This window comes from Pelobates fuscus, chromosome 5, assembly GCF_036172605.1.
Source record: "Pelobates fuscus isolate aPelFus1 chromosome 5, aPelFus1.pri, whole genome shotgun sequence".
Lineage (NCBI taxonomy): Eukaryota > Metazoa > Chordata > Amphibia > Anura > Pelobatidae > Pelobates > Pelobates fuscus.
Window position 1 is genome coordinate 366,599,241 of NC_086321.1, and position 20,315 is coordinate 366,619,555.

The 20,315-nt window shown below is 40.7% G+C and overlaps 1 protein-coding gene across 1 annotated transcript in view; it reads right to left on the reverse strand.

Annotated features, from left to right (window-relative positions):
• Positions 1–20,315, reverse strand: part of GSG1L2 (GSG1 like 2) — an 81,140-nt gene that overhangs the window by 2,624 nt on the left and 58,201 nt on the right. Inside the window, exons 3-4 of the mRNA XM_063456087.1 lie at positions 3,286–3,438; positions 945–1,056 (exon numbers count right to left, since the gene is read on the reverse strand). Of these exons, the coding sequence (XP_063312157.1) occupies positions 945–1,056; positions 3,286–3,438 (265 nt within the window). The remainder of the gene's footprint in view (positions 1–944; positions 1,057–3,285; positions 3,439–20,315) is intronic.

Sequence of the window (20,315 nt, forward strand, 5' to 3'; positions counted from 1 at the left end):
ATTCGAGGCATTTTACGTAAGTGAAAAGCTATTAAGTCATCCACTAACACTCCAGCTAGATCACTGATGGTTAACTTTGACAAAAATAAGTTTCCCTTTAAGCTGGCCACAATAATTTGATGAAAATCATGACGAGAGTAGCTCACAGACGTCTAGGTGGAGAGAGGAGCCATCACTGCTCTAACTCTTCCCAATGTGTCACCCTCTGCTACAGACAGGTTATAGCGTACCATTCCTTACAGATAATGTTATGGAATATTCTCTTAATACACAATATCTAACTTTTGATACATTTTGTCATTGCACTTTAATAAAAGGTTCTATCAAGCCAGAAAATTGCAGTGTGAACAATCACCGCTGCTGCTGAAATAGTTACATGCAATACTGCGAAAAATTAGAGGTGGTTAACAGTAACGTTCTAAAAGGGGGTTAACAATAAGTAGGAACAATTTATTGATTTCTTTACGACTCAGGCCAGGGAAGATTCTGCCGAACTTAACATCAACCAGATTGGTGAATAATCAGGTTTTGGACTCAAGTTTCAACAATTTTAAGAACATTTTCTCCCATACCTGGGAGCTTCAGAACAGCCAATAAACAAGGTAATGTTATCTGTTTGAAACTGAACCATATCATGGACTTGGTAACCTACTACTAACATACCACAAGTAAATGACATCAAACTAATGTCTACAGGTAGTAACAGAACCCAGGTACTGTTCATCAATTGTGTCACCAGTGCGATGTATAGACTGCATGTAGATCTGGTGGAGAACATGTCAACCACATTTGGATGGCTGGTCTGCTTCAAGCTACGTCTGGTCAGTTTCACAATACGAAATATAAATTATAGCAGATAGATACAATATAGATTGCTTATTCACTGACGCAGACATTTCCCTGTAATAACATTGTAATAATGGTTTATAGACCAAGATTGTTACCAGTAAGACCACCCGTAATCCCAGTTCTGGGGTCTCCAATCTTCCGGCCCGAGGTTGACCGTCATCTGAAATACGGTTGTGTACATCATATGGGCTACCATTCCAAGTAGGCCTGAGGAAAGAGCGACAGGGAACTAAAATACAGCAGTTGTAATGGTTTTATATTTTCTTGGTGTATATATATATATATAAAAAAAGCATGTAGACAAATCTTTAAATGTAGAAGTTATGAAAATAAATAGAAAATAAAAAAATGAAAAACCTCCTGCTCAGGTGACAGTAGCCTGGTTTACCCCCAAAAAGATACATTGTGATAGAGCTCTTAATCGCTCTATAACAGGGACAGACAACTCTCGGCACTCCAGATGGTGTGGACTTCAGCTCCCACGATGCGTTTACAGCCATAATGCCGGCAAGGAATCATGGGAGATGTAGTCCACAACATTTGGGGTTGCTCTATAAGGTTGCTCTATAAGGTACTCTAGGTTCATTCCCAAATAAAGGTGCAACAACAAATCCCAAAACTATGTAATGAGCTCATATGACTCTTAAACACACTTGAAAAAAATGTTCCAAAGACATAAATAAATATATGACATTTATGTTAACTTACGGAAATTCAAACAAAGACAAATATAACTATATAAAATTACTGATATTTGACACATTTGTTAATAATCTAAGTAGAAAATGAACAGTGATTTAAAGCAGATTGATGTACTCAACCAGAACGTTCATCTGCTCAAGAGATGTGTTTTATGGTTCTACTATTTACAAAGATGAATGATATTTCAGTAATCCTTGTCTATAAATGGCATTGAACAGTCAAACAGTCAGCACTGCAGGTTGATATTAAATACTGCAGTGCTCCCACTAGGTGGCACTATACCCACCAAATACACAGCAGTGTATTAAATAGTACAAATTAATAAAAGCCACTGAAATAAGACAAAAAATTACTTTATTTAAAGCTAAAAAAAATAAACTAAAAACTAACATCAGATGAACAAATATGGGGAGCTTTAAGGTTACAGGTTGTCATAATTAATCATCACATTTCTACTGCTAAGCCTTAGAGAGACACCCCACTGCCCAAATACAAAAATAATGATCCCTGTTTAGTAGATATAACTATCATTTTATAATTGGGGTGTATCTAAAAAAAAAGCTTGCAAAAGCTGCAGATTTCTTGTCTGACTCCTTTTCTGTGGCTGTTCAATCACAGCCTTCCCAATGCAGCTCAATGAGAAGTCTTTGCAAGGCAGGTGCTCTAGGCAATTGCTGCCTCTCTGAGTTAAGTTCCACTGAGCTAACCAAACCAGGAAGAAACAGGACCAGTTGTTTGATTGACAGTCACAGGTGGTGGATCTAGGTTAAAGGAACACTATAGTGTCAGGAATACAAACGTGTATTCATGACACTATAGTGTTAAAACATGTTAAGTCACCGAACTCCACTAAAAAGGGTTAAACTTTACCTTTTTTACAGCGCAGCGCGAGTATCTTTGCGGCTGGCCCTGCCCCACTCTGCCTCCTTGGCTGAGATCATCAACATTGACAATCTCAGCCAATCCAATGCTTTCCTATAGGAAAGAATTGGGAGGCTGTTGTGCGTGCACTGCGAAACGCTGTGTTGCGCCAGTCAGCATCCCCTCATAGAGATGTATTGAATCAATGCACCTCTATGAGGAACTAAATCTTCCTCATAGAATGTTTAAACGCTCAAGAACGTCTAGCCAGAAAGTTAGGGATTTGGAGTGTCCCTTTACGTCCGTTTTTTTCTGCTTGGAGTTGAAGCCGACTATTGTTCTATTGGCTAGCTGTAAAAATCTGCAGGTTTGCCATGGCTAGGGAAATTTGGTGCTGAAAATGTGTAAAGAAATAGGACTCTGACTGAATTTTTGGGACATTGGCTGAACGGACAATGCAGAATAAAAGTGTCACCTATTTTTAAAGGGACCTTCCAGGGTGAAGTTAAAGTTGTCTGTACTTGATATTGGTACATACCACAACACTCCCTCAGCAAAGTGAGGGAACACAGGACTGAGCAGGGAGATCGTTTGCTTTCCCTGCTTTCTTGAGGAGGGACCCCCCACACCCTAAATTGGATATCTATGCCCTGGGCAGTCTAATTGTATGCGCCACAGATTAACATTAAAATCAATATTTAAATAATAAATATTCATGAACTAAAACCATAACCACTGTCCTTAGGAATACGTTCTCTAAACTTCAGGAGTGTTTAAACAATAAACTATACGCATGTTATCAAGGACTGAGAAAGGATGGTTAATTCTAACCAGCTGCCGTGTAAGGAGCTATATCTGCCGAAGAATATTTACCTGATAACACAGTGAAAATTGCTGCAAAAGCGTTGAGCTTTAACCCATCAATGACCGAGGTGTAGTAACATACTTCAACTGACATAAGGCTCACTCCGGTTAAAAGTAATGTGATATACAGCACTTCAGCTACAATGGAAAGCCACAGGACACCTGCAACAAGAGAGAAAATATATTAAACATTCTGATCTGTTGCAATACAAAGAAAAATTAAGGATTGATTTAATAAACTAAATTCACCAGTCCCACACACACTTTTTACATTATTGTTATTAATTATTTATTTTAATACATCGTATCCATTGAAATATTCTGTCTAGAACCAGCTTCACACGTAATGGATATCAACATTAAGAATGCCAGGATCAGACACTTCCTAACCTGACAGAGAACACACCCCCTACATTCCTACAAACCTTTAAATACAAACAGCTGTCGAACTACATAGACTCCCTACCCGGGGGACGAGCCCATGCTAGAAACCCGACTACCTTCGAAGAGTACTGGATACACCCAGACCCTCTACCCCACGGCATATCATTCATATACTCGCTACTACAAAGGGAGACTCCGACAGAGATTCCTGCCTTCAAGGGCAAATGGGAAACTACACTGGGGAAGACATTTACCGAGACAGAGTGGGAAAAAATATGCTATCTCACACACCACTGTTCTACCTTCACCAAGACACAAGAGACGGCATTTAAACTGCTGAGTTACTGGTACCGTACCCCATATAAACTCCACGCAATAGACCCCTCACACTCCGACCTATGCTGGCGGTGTGGAGAGGCAAAGGGCACTACACTACACCTATGGTGGGAATGCCACAGAATTAAACCATTCTGGAAGGGCATACATGCCATCCTGGAGAAATTCTCAGACGCACCTCCGCCACTGGAGCCAGCGGCGATGCTACTACACCACACGACCGTACCCAGATCCAGATACAAGAAGTCCATGACTATTAGGATCCTTAATGTGGCCAAGCAGGTAATACCACAATACTGGAGACAAGATAGGTCCCCTCCTCTTAGGACATGGTTCAACCAAATGGAAGAACTCAGGGCGATAGAAGAACTACACTCGGGGGCGATTAACACCGCCGCAAAATACATGGAGATCTGGACACACTGGATCGTATCCACCACACAGGCAGACTTCACCGCCCGCCTAGATGCAGAGGACCCACCTGACAGAACCAACGCCCACGACTGACCCCGCCACCCTACCCACTCATTTCCCCACACAGCCCGTATCCCTCCCCCCCCTCTCCCCGATCTTCTCCCTCCTCCCCTTCCCCCCCCCCCTATTTTCTCCTGCAAACTTCATTTGGGCCACAGACCCATACTCCGAAGACACTAGGACATAACTGACCACTTGACAGTGGAATCATGAGTCCAATAGGCATACATCACACGAAGCCTGCGGTGACTTATGAGTCACTGACGCAATACTGATCGGTCACCTCCCTCACTCAACAAAACAAGGCCGCGCACACACTAGACCTAGATGCCCTGACGGGAACTAGATGGGAGGCAGTGTACAGTCAAACTGGGGGGGACACGCGAAAACAACAATGGAAGCCTAACCACTGTATTACTGAACAGGGACCTGCGAGTCCATCACTGATGTGGGCCTGTGTGCCCGAATAGCTACTTGTTTTTTCATACATGTTCTAGCACACGTTGTGCTTCACTTACAATGCTCTCGAAGAGACCTGCGAGTCTCACTGTGAATGTCAAATATGCTTCAGTTACGATACGCTTAGAGAGACCTGTGAGTCTCACTGTGAACATAAAATGATAAAAAATGATAATAAAAATATATTTACAAAAAAAAAAAAAAAAGAATGCCAGGATCGGAATAATATATGCTTCTAGGGTTGGGGGGTAAAAATGGTAGTTTTTCAATGAGGACCCTTTCAAATAGTCCAACAGGCTTCCGCGCACCCAACCATCGAATTTAGCAGCAAATAGCACACTAACAGCATACCATGTATAGTGACAGACCAAATTAAAACACCATGCTAGTCCTGACAAGCAGGGCTCCAATCTGTGTCGCCCACACTGCGGTATGACTCTCTACGAAACTAATAATTCCAGCTCGGCAATCATCGGTAGAGCGAGAGCTTGTACCCTCCAATACCTCTAGCAGCCGATTACTCAGTGCATACATAGACCTGCTTAACACACGTCGAGCTAGAACGCTACAACATGCTTAGTACTTGTTTATTATCATTTTTAAAACGTGCAAGAGTTCCATGTATTTGTTTGTTATTGGTAATGCTCGCCATCGCTATTGTGGCATGGCAGGCACGAATGTCATCTGCTGCACAAATAAAATCAATCATTAAACATTCATTGACCGATATCTAACTCCATCCATTGCATTTGGAACATATGCCTGAATTATAATATACTCACCTCCTCCCCGAATTATAAAATAATAAACCCAGCTAACAGGACATCAGATAAACTGTCTCTGTAGCTTCCAGACACTAAACGCAGATTTGCACTCATTCGATGAAAGCAATTAGCTGACACTCCAGGCAATTAATGACAGCCTCACCAGACCACCAGTGACCATCGGAGCCTGACGGGGACCCAGGTAAGGGGGAAAACAGTTGCTTAATGGGAAATCAGGCAATGGGAATCCTGGCATCATAACCAGTACTGCGGGTTGTGTCCCTTTAAAGGTCCACTCTAAACACCATAACCACTATCTTAATGTAGTGTTTTTTTTCAGCCTAGGTCACGTCCCTTTTCACCGGCACTGAGAAGGAAAAAAAAACATTGGTGGTCTAGTCTACATTGTTTTATCATGGCCTGAACACTACTGGAAATAGTCAACATAATGTATTATTTTGATTTTTTATATATTTAATTTAGTAGAATGAAAAGAACAGGTTATATAATCAGCCCCGGTCTTTAGTAATTTTACAATTGAAGAATACATTTGTTACGCAATGTAAATGTTCAAAACAAGGTTGTAAATGTTTAGCGATTGTTGTTGCCCTGGGACAGAAGTGATAATGCTTTATTTGTGCATATAGATGAATATAAACTGCTCTGAGGCTGGTAAGAGACATATTCTGCAGATTGCTGTACGAAAGTGTACAACAGACATCCTTTAACCCAGTGGTGACTAAACAAAAAGTACTTCATGGCACAAGGTCTACTCATCATTAAATATCAGCAAATTATTTAGATGGTATTTAGACAAGTTAAAGCTAAAATGGCAAATAAACACTTAGCTTTTCATTGCAGCCCAATGTTGGACAGACCAATGTGGAAATCCGCACTAAAACAACAGTGTAGATAATAGTTGATCAATATCAAGTCTATCCACATTCTGAGACCTTTGCAGAAACTGTCTCCAGCAGAGATCAGTTTGGTAGCCGCAATAGATGACAAACTGATAGACATATCAGCACTGTTGAATTGCATTATCATGGGGCTTCTGTAATCCAATCACACCGACAGATTGACCGCTACCATGAAAAGATTGACTTAACTAAGACTCAAAATCAAGTCGATTCCTTTATGGATACCCAGCACCTCTCCGCCGCTGGTGGTCCGGCAGTGAGGCAGGGGTTACTAGGCAACCAATGATGCCAACTATATGTAACTATTCTAACTGAAATCCAGGGAGCAGTAATCTGGGAATAGGAAAATATAGATTGTAAATCCTATCAATCTCAATCAGGTTTTTCACCTGGCTGAAAATAACTACCTATTGTACATGGCATCTTGGATGCAGGCACTCCTTAAGTCTTAAAGGAACACTATAGTCACCAAAACAACGTTAGATTAATAAAGCAGTTTTGGTGTATAGATCATGTCTCTGAAGTTTCACTGCCCAATTCCACTATGTGAGAATCTGAACAGCAGGTCCAGGTATCACAGACTGCCTTTGCCCGGTGGGTGTATTTGTTTTCATGATTGCAGCCAGCGGGCCAATATAAAAATACAGGGCATACCGGACTTCATCTAATCGGAGGAATTACTTACTTACATAAGGTACTTCACCATGTATCTAATCTTCTATCGCACACCAACAAATTAATGTTTGATGGGTTTTATCGCATCAACAAATCTCCAAATGTTCCCTCATAGGCTTCCTGCGATGTAATTGTTCTGTGTCAATCACTCTCCGATAAAGGCCGAATAACGTCTAGTTAAACACTTTAGGTCATTGAATCTTCTAATCTTACCTTTTTTCTGAGACCTGCACAGATCCACACTGCAGTGAAGGTGATCTTTCAGTCACACGCTAGCTCCGAGAAGCAGGGGTGGAAAACCAATGGTCTGCACCAAGGCCCTGGACAGTTGACAAGGATGGCTCCATTTTGCTATCCTCTCCATCTGAGGCCACATCCTTCTTCAAGGCAGTGGGCATCCACAGGTTTCCGAATCCTCGTTATCTTCTGCCCCACATGAGTGGGATGGATCCCAGCAATGTAACCCCACTAGTCCCCAGAGGAAGAGAGGGATCAAAGTCCGTGACTTGAGCACTGTCTGTTTTATATGTCTGCTTAATTGCACGTTATTGTTCCTTAATGATTATGTTATACACTTATTAGGCTATGGATATAAGTATGTAAGGACTTAAACTAGTCTACAGAGCATATTGATATACACTAACATATACTATCTTCCTCCCCCCTCGAACACCTTGGTTAAGCGTTATATATCCCAGTTGAGCTAACTATTAGGTGTTGGTGCAACTTTAGATGAGTTAATTCTCCTCATACAACTAATCTCACTATGCAACATTAGTTGGATAATGGTATTTGAATTTACTAAATTTGAATCTACATTTTGGAAGATATTTGTGGCTGTCAATGGCACATCAATGAGAAGCTGCATATCTATGTAATCAGTAAGGCTTGATCCGATGTGTTCTTCTTATCCAGGTGAGATAGTTCAGTGGTTAATGCTCCAGCTGCAGCTTTTCGATTTCTTCTTAAACTCCAGAATCAGTTCCTGATAGGGTTAACTCATCTTTCATCCCTCCCAGGCTGTAATGAGCAGCATTAAATTCTGTGATTATAAATCGTGACACCCCAGGATGTGTTAAAAAAAAAGTTAAATAATTTATATTAATATTACTGGTATTAACCTCTTACGATGTTCAATGAGCAGACGCAGCTGATTGGCAGACCAGCACAGATACAGGCAGCTTTTTTACCATATCAGATATTTCCCTTCAGTGTTTAATCTCCCAACATGTCTCTGTCCAGAAACGATTAATAGAATCACATTTAGTAAACCTGTGCCTGCATTTTATCATACAGCCCATAGATGGCGCACAAGCTTAATAACCATTTTTTTATATTATCCTGAGCCAATATATTCATTTTGTGGCGAGAAAATGACACATTTATTAATAGTAACAGAGTATCTTTTTATCAGTTGCAGGCACCCTGCATGCCAGGACGCTGATCTGCTCATTTATCATTTTCAATGGTTTTATTTTCCTTTACTGAGGAGATACTGAATATCTGAGGACAGCTCCGGGAATGAAATACATTGAGAAATGAGTTTATTTTTCCTGCTCAAGGTCTGACCACAGAATGTGGTGTAAATAATTGGCATATTAGTGTCACGCAAGCGGATGATTTGTGGATAATCTGAAAGATTAAATCAATACAATTATTTAGAGAGCAGTAACTGAAGCTAAAAATTAGCCAATAAAACATGCTTAGCTGTAGCTTATAAATATCTTACCTTATAAACCGTAATCTTTATATAATATAATATATTAGAAACTCAATAGCTTGCCCTTCGGTAAATCCCCACTTAGGTCTTAAAAATAACGTTTTTGCTCACTATTATTTTTTATTTTTTAATCAGACTGATCCCACCCGTACGGGCAGTCCAGAAGCCAAATGCCATCAAGTTCTCTCTGCACGAGCGAAACAGCAGCCCCAGATGATCGTTTCGGTCTTCTTTGTGCCTCGTCAGTGTGGTGTAGCTGAGACCCCTCTAGACACAGAGAGCGCGGGGTCTACGTCTGGATTACTCTTTGAACTTGGGGAGAGCCAAGTTAATGCATTGCAACAAAAACAAAGAATATGGGAACGGAAAAAAAAACGTTAGAGAAACTCAGTAGCTTGCTCTTATAGACACACATACACATTTGGCTTATTCTAGAATAGTTTAAAAAAAAAAACCATGTATTTTTAATTAAAACACAATTATTTTTACTTTATTGATTTTTTATTTTTTTCTTTACTATTTTTGTTATATTTTCAAATTAGTGTTTAAAATAAAAATGAATTTGTCCCTGAGCTGTGGCTTACCTACTCACCTTTCCAGTGATCACATGCATGATTTACGTTTCCTTGGTTTATATACTTTAATTCCATCTTTTCCCCCGGCCAACTCAACATCCCCGCGACACCAAGATACCGATCTTTTATTCTACAACCCAGTGGCATTTTGTCTCATGTGTTTGTGTGTGCAGCAACATGCCTTGGCTGTCTTTTCTTATGATCTTTCACATCTCTGCTCCATACAACATCTACTTTATTAATACTAAAAATTGTGCAATTTCTCTGAATACCATGTTAATATTTCACACTCTCTGTTATTCATATGCTTGGACCCGCTCTTGTAGAATCACAAGCTTATTTGTTATCATTTGCCCAGCAAAAATATAGACTATAAATGTTTATTTAAAAAAAAAAAAAAAAAAAAAAGACTTTGTGACAACATTATAATGTATTTTTCTTTGGTAGAGTGACTGATTAAATTTTTTTTTTATATATTTTTCATTGAAAAATCAGTGGAAAGATATAGCGCCTTATATTATCTTTCTGATCTAGGCTAATAAACCCATCATTCTAAATACACATTATAACATTATAATATGATTATATAAAAATAATGAAAGGCTTGTAAATTGGATTAAAGAAAAAAGTCAAAGCGCAAATTAGACTCTAAAAAGTCTAATTGGAAATATTTCAAAAACACTTTTGTATAAGATTTTTAATTAATCTAGAATCAAACATCTTAAAATGAAATTTACTTAGTATTTTTTTTTTTTAATTCACTAAAGAATGAATTGTAGCAAATTAAAAACAGATTTGCAAAATGCAGGAAATATAATTCCACCTTGGCTTTTCTGAAATTCGATTTCCATTTCTCCGCAGTTTGGTGTTCAGGTTTATAAGACTGCATGTTCCTGCAGGCTTATTTTGATAAAATGCAGGTTTCAAGAGAAAATGTCACTTTAATAAATCCACGTACTAACACCTCCTGGCTGTCAAGTAGACAGTCGGGAGGGTTTCATGTCTCACACGCTTTGAACTGTACAGAATGCATTGTTGGTGTGTACCAATGCTTCTCTCCGTGATGCATCTGATTGGACACAAGAAATCAGTAATGATGACATCACAGTAGGTGGATCAAACCTCTAGAGAGGAGACTCCATTGAAGCTCAAATAAATGTGAGTGTAACGGACGTTAACCATTTCAGTGCTGAAAAGAGAGTTTAAAGAACATCTAATAAAAAATAAACAATTAAAAAAAAAAATAATAATTTATCAGTTTTAGAATTCCTTTTGCCAATATGAAGTTAGTGAAATGCAATGATGAATACTTTCAAAGTACGTCACTTTATCGTTATAATGGTAAAGGTGCCGCTTTTTCTTTTTTTTTTTTTTTTTTTTAAATTCTTTATTTTTGAAGTGCGTATCGTAGTCACAGGCATACATATGGTACCCCAACGGCAATCCATATGCAGGTTCAAGACATTAGTTACAGTAGGGGGTAAATAGACAATGCACTTTTTTGTTATTTGTAAAGACGAAATATGCATGGAAAAACAGGCGTAGAAAACAGGCTTAGAAGACAGGCATATAAATCAGGCTGAGAAAACAGGCTCATAAATCAGTCATAGAAAACAGGCTTTTAAATCAAGCTATGAAATCAGGCTATGAAATCAGGCTATGAAATCAGGCTTTTAACGACATGACATTAAGCATGCTAGGCTAGTAGTGAAAACGTCAGTTTTAGTCACGCTTAAATGTGTGATAAGTTGTATAGTATTATGCTATATAGACAGGCTAGTACATTTTACTTATAAGTGGTACATAGGCTAAATTTAAAGAGGTTGCTTTAGCACTATCCTCTCCGCCGACCGGGGTCACTCTTTCTGCCTCTGCGGGGAGTCGACGTCTTGACGGTCCCGGCACCTCATACACAGGGAGGGTCCCGTTCCTGTATGGTACCTGCTCTGCCCGTTTTGCGTGGCTGGGGGCAAATGTCCGCCAGAGCTGGTATCAGAGTATCGTCCAGCCATGTCCCTCTGAGTGTCTCGTTGGTGTTTCTGGGGCTGCAGCTGCATGCCAATAGGTTTTTCTCTCTTGGTCCTCTGAGGGTCTGGGTCAGCCATTGTGGTGTGCTTGGTGTCACTAGCTTGTGTTCGTCGGTTCGTGGGTCAGCTTGTCTCAGGCTGGGTGGGAGGTAGGTAAGAGGTCTGTCTCAGCGCCGTTTTAATCCCATTTGTCAGCATTCTTTGATGGTGATCAGCCGACATATCACTGGGGCCGGCTGTGATGTTGAAAGGCTTCTCCCTCGCTCTGCTTGCGGGTAGGTCGCGCACATGGCTGGTGTGCGGCGGCCATCTTGATGAGGAATGCCCTTTGGTCTGCGGCAGGGTAGAGATTTGCATGCCCGCTTGCTGCACCTCTGGTTGCCCGTGCAGACCGGGATAACCCCCCCGGTCCAGAGGGGGGGGGGAGGCCAGGCACCGGCCAGAGACCCGGGCGAGCGGCCGTCTCGTCCCGGCTCAAGCTCCCATGCGCCCCAGGCCCTTATCAGGACGGTGCTGGCGGTCTTGGCGGGTGTCTCCGCGTACCTCTGCAGATGGGGGTCAGATTGGTTGCTGTTTCGGTGAGCTGGGTGGACTATTGCTAGCGGTTGTCGCCGATTTTCCAGTCCCGGAGCAGGAGTTCAGACAGACGCGTCTGATCCCGCCGGCGGCCAGGCCCCGCCCCCGCCGCTTTTTCTTTTTAATACATTATTAATCATTTTTTTTAGGAATTGTATACTTCAGTGTGAAGCACACAAGCTGATTCAACCTCTGACTGTACTGAGAGCCTCTCTGTTTATACACAATCAAAAGTGAGGACTGTCATAGTTCTCTGCTACTGACTACATCTGAAAATGAAAATCTCTCAGCGAAGTGGGGAAAAGTGCCAATTTACTTATGCGAGTGTCAAGTTTTTAAGTTTTCATCATAAAAGCGAATTTTAAGAGTCTGGATAACAGCTTGGGAGACTTCACAAGAATTTATATATGTCAAGAAAATGCTCTCATAACCTCAAACCATAATGGTTATCTGAATTATCGTATGCCGTGCTGGAAACACTTGAAGGATAAAAATAAATATATTTAGATTCACGGTCTTCTCTATTTTGACCTTTTTCTAAGGGGTTTTATTAAAAGATGGAGCGAGTACAATAAAGCAAGTAGACGACAAACAGTCGTATAGTGATAGTAAACTACAAAGCAAATATATGTACGAGTTCAAAGTAGGCGTAAATATAAAACACATAACGTAGTCACTACATGGAACTTTAACGATAAAGTCATCATGATTTAGAGCTGTGTTGTCACAGGTCGCCCTCTCCTACAGTTTTGGATATAAGTCGCTACCAGTAACTGCGGAGCAAATATGAAAAACATAAAATAACTAACAAATGGAAATCAGTAGAAGAAAAAAAAAAGTTAGGCGAAAACAAAAAGAGAAGAGACATAAAGACATAAATCAAAAAGAGTCTTCCCGATCCAAACAGAGGCTTCTCATAGAGCAATGGCCACACTGAGCCAATCAAAACCTTCTGACAGAGAAGAACTGAACCTAATGCTTCTTTATAAGGGGCATTTACGGTGTTCTGTGTCATCTTGCATTGTGTAATGCTGCCCAATGTGAAGATTATTTATACCGTATTTACTCAAATCTAATGAGCACCTTTTTTGGAAAATAAAGTTCCCAATATTTGAATGTGGATTCAATTCGATGGAGCATTACATTCGGGGAAAAATTAAACATTATCGAGCTAATTCACACTGGCGAATTCAAACAAATGAATTCAAACAGACTAATTCAAACAGACTAATTCAAACAGACTAATTCCAACTGGTGATTTTATACAGGCAAATTTCGTACCTGAAAGAGGGCTTAAGAAAGAATAGAGTTATCATGTAACACTACACCCTGTTCCAAATTATTATGCCAATTATATTTTTCTCATGTACCTAAATAATTGAGGTAAATAACAGTCAGCATAATTCTCATGTTATCAACTATTAAGAGTACAATTCGAATTTTATTGAATAAACCTCCTAATGATAACAGTATTTTTTTAAACATAAAAAACTTACAATGCACTGTTCCAAATTATTACGCACAGCAAGTTTCAAAACACTTTATAGGTTGTAAAGAACTGAAAATTGTCATTTGTTGTGTTTGCAGCATATTTACTGAAATCAAAGCTATTTCATTTAAACTTATAACAACAGTTTAACTTTTTAAACATTTTAACAGGTCACGTTACATGTTAACATATGACCCTTTATTTGATAGCAGCTTCACAAGTCTTGCATCCATTGAACTTGTGAATTTGTTTGCAAGATGTCAGAATAGCCTCCCAGAGCTGCTGTTTGGATGTAAACTGCCTCCCACCCTCATAGATCTTTTGCTTGAGGATGCTCCCAAGGTTCTCAATAGGATTGAGGTCAGGGGAGGATGAAGGCCACACCATGACTTTCTCTCCTTTTATTCCCATAGCAGCCATTGATGCAGAGGTATTCGTTGCAGCATGAGATGGTGCATTGTCATGCATGAAGATGATTTTATTACGGAAACCATAGTTCTTCCTTCTGTACCAGGGAAGAAAGTGGTCAGTCAGAAACTCACCATACTTTGCAGAGGTCATCTTTACACCTTCGAGGACCCTAAAGGGGCCGACCAGCTCTCTTCCCATGATTCCGGCCCAAAACATGACTGCACCATCGCCTTGCTGACGTCGCAGTCTTGTTGGAACAGGGTGGCCGTCCACCAACCATCCACTACTCCATCCATCTGGACCATCCAGGGTTGCACGGCACTCATCAGTGAAAAGGACTGTTTGAAAATTAGTCTTCATGTATTTTTCTGCCCAATGCAGCCGTTTCTGCTTGTGAACATTGGTTAGTGATGGCCGAATAGAAGGTTTTGCTGCTAGGTAATGGTATTTTAGCAACTGCTCTCTTGATCCGATGCATGGTTCTAGCAGAAATGTTCCTCAATGTGCCTTTATCTGCACGAACGCGTCTGTGCTCTGAATCAGCCACAAATCTCTTAATAGTGCGATGATCACGCTTAAGTTTTCGTGAAATATCTAATGTTTTCATACCTCATCCAAGGCATTGAACTATTTCACTCTTTTCGGCAGCAGAGAGATCCTTTTTCTTCCCCATATTGCATGAAAATGGTGCTCTGCTTAAAGGATCACTCTAGGCACCCAGACCACTTCAGCCTAATGAGGTGGTCTGGGTGCCAGGTCCCTCTAGGATTAACCCTTTTTTTTATAAACATAGCAGTTTCAGAGAAACTGCTATGTTTATACTGAGGGTTAATCCAGCCTCCAAAACCTCTAGTGGCTGTCTCATTGACAGCCGCTAGAGGCGCTTGCGTGCTTCTCACTGTGAAAATCACAGTGAGAGCACGCAAGCGTCCATAGGAAAGCATTGTAAATGCTTTCCTATGCGACCGGCTGAATGCGAACGCGGCTCCTGCCGCGCATGCGCATTCAGCCGATGACGTCGCAAGGAAGAAGGAGAGGAGGAGGAAAGCTCCCCGCCCGGCGCTGGAGAAAGAGGTAAGTTTAACCCCTTCCTCCCCCCAGAGCCCGGCGGAAGGGGGACCCTGAGGGTGGGGGCACCCTCAGGGCACTCTAGTGCCAGGAAAACGAGTATGTTTTCCTGGCACTAGAGTGGTCCTTTAATAATGTAGGCTCACCTGGCAATCTAATTATCACAGGAGTCTGAGATTGTTTTCAGTGATCAAAAGAGCCCTGAGACACAATGCCATCCATAAACTGAAAACCAAAATATTTAATCTTTGTGACACTTGAATAGAATTTGCATAATAATTTGGAACAGGGTGTAAAATTGAAATACAATCAATGTACTTATGGTATATGGCAATAAACATTTTCATTGTAGCACAATGTTGTATGGTAGTATCTTCTTGTATAAATGCGCATTACATTTGCCAGCAAAAATATTTTTCAGCTTCCGGGTTTCAAAAATTGAGATGCGATGGCGTATTAGATTCGAGTAAATACATTTAGTATATATATATAAATAAATATCTTTAAATATGGCAGTCACTAGTGGAATGTCTATGGCCAAATGTTTGTCATTTTCTTAATGCCACTAATATGTACAGGTTTAAAATCGAACTTGTCTATATTGGGTCTTTGCAAAATTAGTGGGGCCTGATCCACATTTGTAGTTTCAGGATGCGTGCCATTTATTAGCTTGGCAATCAGGGTGGTGGAGCATCCGACAAAATAATTGTTAAAGGCATTTGCTACTTCTAAGGGGAGTTGCAGGATTTGGTTGTCCACAAGGCCTTCCAACAGTCAGGGAGAGAGGAGGAGTGAACGAGTTCTCTCATATGCCTCTTATGCCGTTTAGTATTACAGAAAGGACTATAAAACTTGAAATACCTTTTAGAAATATAATTTCACTGTATTTACTGTATTTTGGCTTTCTGCTCGGATGCACACATTCTTTTTACATTCTATTGCCTGTAGTAGGCAGTTCTGCCTTGTCCTTACAAATACCTATAAGCAAGGTATGTTTGTCAATTTTATTCACACCTACGGTGAGAGGGTATTTTTTGCTTTTACCTAATATTTCAGACACTGTTGACAATTTAGCGATTTATAGGACACTGTATACTATTTAAATCTTGAATTCCCTAAATGTTCCTATAAAGGATAAAAAATAAAATATAACGCTGCTTAATCATATGTTTGTGTGTCAGCATACTTGAAGCTTGGCTTGAATAGCTATGTTAATAGCACAGATAGCTTGACAGAGAAAGGGTTAAGAATCAGGGGCACCCAGCCTTTTATTCAATATTCCTGCGGTTGGCATAGAGGCAACTTAGAAGCGGGGGGGGGGGGGGGGGGAGGTGAAATCCTAATATCCGTATACATTATACTATATAATCCGTTTCATCAGATGAATACACTTTACATCACATATCTTGTAAATTGTGGGATATTTATAAAGTCATCCCTCCCCCTTGCCCCCCCCCCCCCGCCCCACCCCCCGTTATTCAATGGATCTTAGAGACCGTTTAAAGAGCTCTCACTAATTACCAAAAAAAACGCTATCCTCAAGCAGAGTATGACATCATCAATGAGTTTGACTGGAAATAAAGATGGATTGAGATTCTCTTACCAACCCCCACAGCATTAATCAATAGGTGCATAATGCTGTCTACGTATTGTACTAACATTATTAAACCGACTGAGCGTCGTTTACAATGTGGTTTGAAATTACTTACTGCCGCAGTCATTGAGGTCAGGGATCTAAAGTCAACATTGTATTTCCTTCCCTGCTTATATAAAGTTACAAGGATCTAATTAGATAAAGAAAATAATCAGACAATCGGCATGGAAAGCCAAAGACATGCTTGGAAAATACATTTTTAGCAGGAGAGGCAGAGAATGTGGTGTTGTTATACATGTCAAAGTGTTGAAAGACATTAGGAAATATTTAGATCAGATGTAAGTTTTTGGGTTTTGATGACTAATGTAATGTTTATATTCTTTTCTGCTGACAGAACCCTTTTAATAAAGTAATTAAACTTTCTGCATGGCACGGGAGAGCTGTGCGGATTCGTGTGATTACAGCAGCCTCTCGGTTTTGGCCTGGGAGGGGTTTGCGAGATGCCTCATTTATTTCAGGAATAAGATAGATTTAGGAGGGCATCAGACAAGGCCAGAAAGCCACTAAAGCGGTATTGATAATGAAGAAAAATGGCAAAGCGAGCTATAGCTATTTTCATGGCGAAACTCGGTACGGCAGGCTTATAACAAGGAATAGCAAGACAAATATTTAGTAATATTGATATCACAACATTCACAGCACCGTGGACCTCAGAAAATACATAACGATGTCCTCATCAACTGAAGACATCCCCCCTAAAACTCCCTCCACAAAGGTGTGAATATTATATTGAATGAAAATATGATGTACAATTTATCTGAAGCATTTATTACCCTACGTAGTATAAGGACAAAACAATACAATGTGTAAAGATGAAAAAATAAAATAAACCACATTTTAAGTTAGCTACAAAAAATATTTATTCGTTGGTTGTAGGAAAATTGGGGGCTGGTATTGAAAAGTGATTATATGGCATCTCGTGTCACAGACATTTAAATAATTTGGGAGCCAAAAAGTCATATTATTGTTGTAATATCTATAACCATGATGATATACCCTGCTATATCATCCCTGACTCGATACCTCCAAAAATGCTCCATAACTGCTGAACGCTGCTGGAGAAAGTCTTAATCCGCATCGGACTTTCTCCACTATAAATTTATGCTGCGTTCATACAGCTTGGCTCTTACCTCTGCAAAAGTAATTACTTCAAATTACTTCAATACCCTCATAACCACACTCTCCCGTGAACCCAAACTACTATTTCACACTTTTAACTCTCTTCGCCTTGTTGCTCCTCCTCCTAACGACTTAACCACCACAAACTTTGCAACTCACTTCAATGATAAGATCTCTACAATAGGGGAAGCGATCTCTCATCTCTCTCTTTCCCCTTACAATACTTCCCCTAACTTCACTCCCTCTGCTGTTCTATGTTCATTCGCATCCACCCCACCACCTGCTCCCTTGATCCTATTACCTCATATCTCATCCGTACTCTGTCTCCTTCTCTTACTTTGCCGCTCACTAAAACTCTCAATCTCTCCCTCTCATCTGGCATATTCCCATTACCCTTCAAACATGGCATTGTAACCCCAATTCTAAAAAAAAACAATCTTGACCCTGTAAAGGATCCTGCTATCCGTGCAGCGCTGATCCTTGTAGCGTCTCCCGAAATCCAAGCTGAAAAGAGTGAAGTAGTGATTATAGCTCCCAATTCCCCAAACATGAGTCGAGACTTCATGAAGGGGTAAAACGAATGTGTTTATTGATGGCCAAACTCAGCCCTTTTATGATGGTCTCCCAGCAAGGGAACTCCCACATGGGACCTTGTGGAAGACTGTAACAAAATATGCAGAACCAATCAGTATACAGTACAATTCTTATACACACCCACAGGAAGAGTGTAACCCCTCCTCTGTATCCTGGAGATAATTAACTTACCCCTCCTCTCTATCCTGGAGATAATTAACTTAAGTGGTTGCAGAGAACCTAATTATCTCCGGGCAGAGAGAAACGTGCTTTTTACCTTTTAACAAAACTGTATTAAAATCAATAACTCATGTTTCGCTAAACGAAGTCCCCATGTTCCACACCCCCCAGATAGCTTGGATCTGAGCCAGGGCCGGACTGGGGATACAAAGCAGCCCTGGAAAAAAAAAATCTATGCCAGCCCCATAAGTCATTGCGCCATATATTGTCGCATGTAATATGTAAGGCTATGTCTTGCCACCCCAGATAATAGAGTTATGAGATATATATATATATATATATATATATATATATATATATATATATATAGCTTTTTCTAATATAATATATTGGTCCTTTCAGAGTAAAACATTTAATTATACAGTAAGCATACTCACATGCAGACACAGACAATCTCACTGACACACACAAGCTCATTGATACACAGCCTCATAGACAAACAATTTCACTAATATACATAAGCTCATTGACATAAAAACCCAAGCTCACTCACTAGCAGGCACACACACACACACACACACGCAAGCAAGCAAGCTCACTAGCAGGCGCACACACACACAGCTTAATGTAGTGTTTCTGGTGTCTATAGCCTGTCCCTGCAGGCTTTTGAATGTAAACACTGACTTTGCAGAGAAAAGGCAGTGTTTACATTGCTTCCTAGTGACACCTCTAGTGACAGACACTCAGACGGTCACTAGAGGCGCTTCCTGTGTCGGTGCGGATTGGCTGAGATCATCAAGCTTGATGATCTCAATCATAGAGGCAGAGACCAGCACGACGTTGGAAAAAAAAAAAGGTGAGTTAAACATTATTTTTAAAAACACACACAGACACCACGACTGACACACACACACACACCATGACAGACACACACACCATGATACAGACACACAGCATGACACAGACAGACACACACACACAGCATGACACAGACAGACACACCGCATGACACAGACAGACACACCGCATGACACAGACAGACACACCGCATGACACAGACAGACACACAGCATGACACAGACAGACACACAGCATGACACAGACAGACACACAGCATGACACAGACTCACACACAGCATGACACAGACAGAGACAAAGCATGACACAGACTCACACACAGCATGACACAGACTCACACACAGCATGACACAGACTCACACACAGCATGACACAGACAGACACACAGCATGACACAGACACACACACACAGCATGACACAGACACACACCATGACACAAACAGACACACACACAGCATGACAGACACACACACACACAGCATGACAGACACACACACACAGCATGACAGACACACACACACAGCATGACAGACACACACACACACACACAGTGACAGACAGACAGACACACACAGCATGACAGACACACACACACACACAGCATGACAGACACACACACACACAGCATGACACACACACACACACACACACAGCATGACACACACACACACACACACACACACAGCATGACAGACACACACACACACACACACAGCATGACAGACACACACACACACACACACACACACAGCATGACAGACACACACACACACACA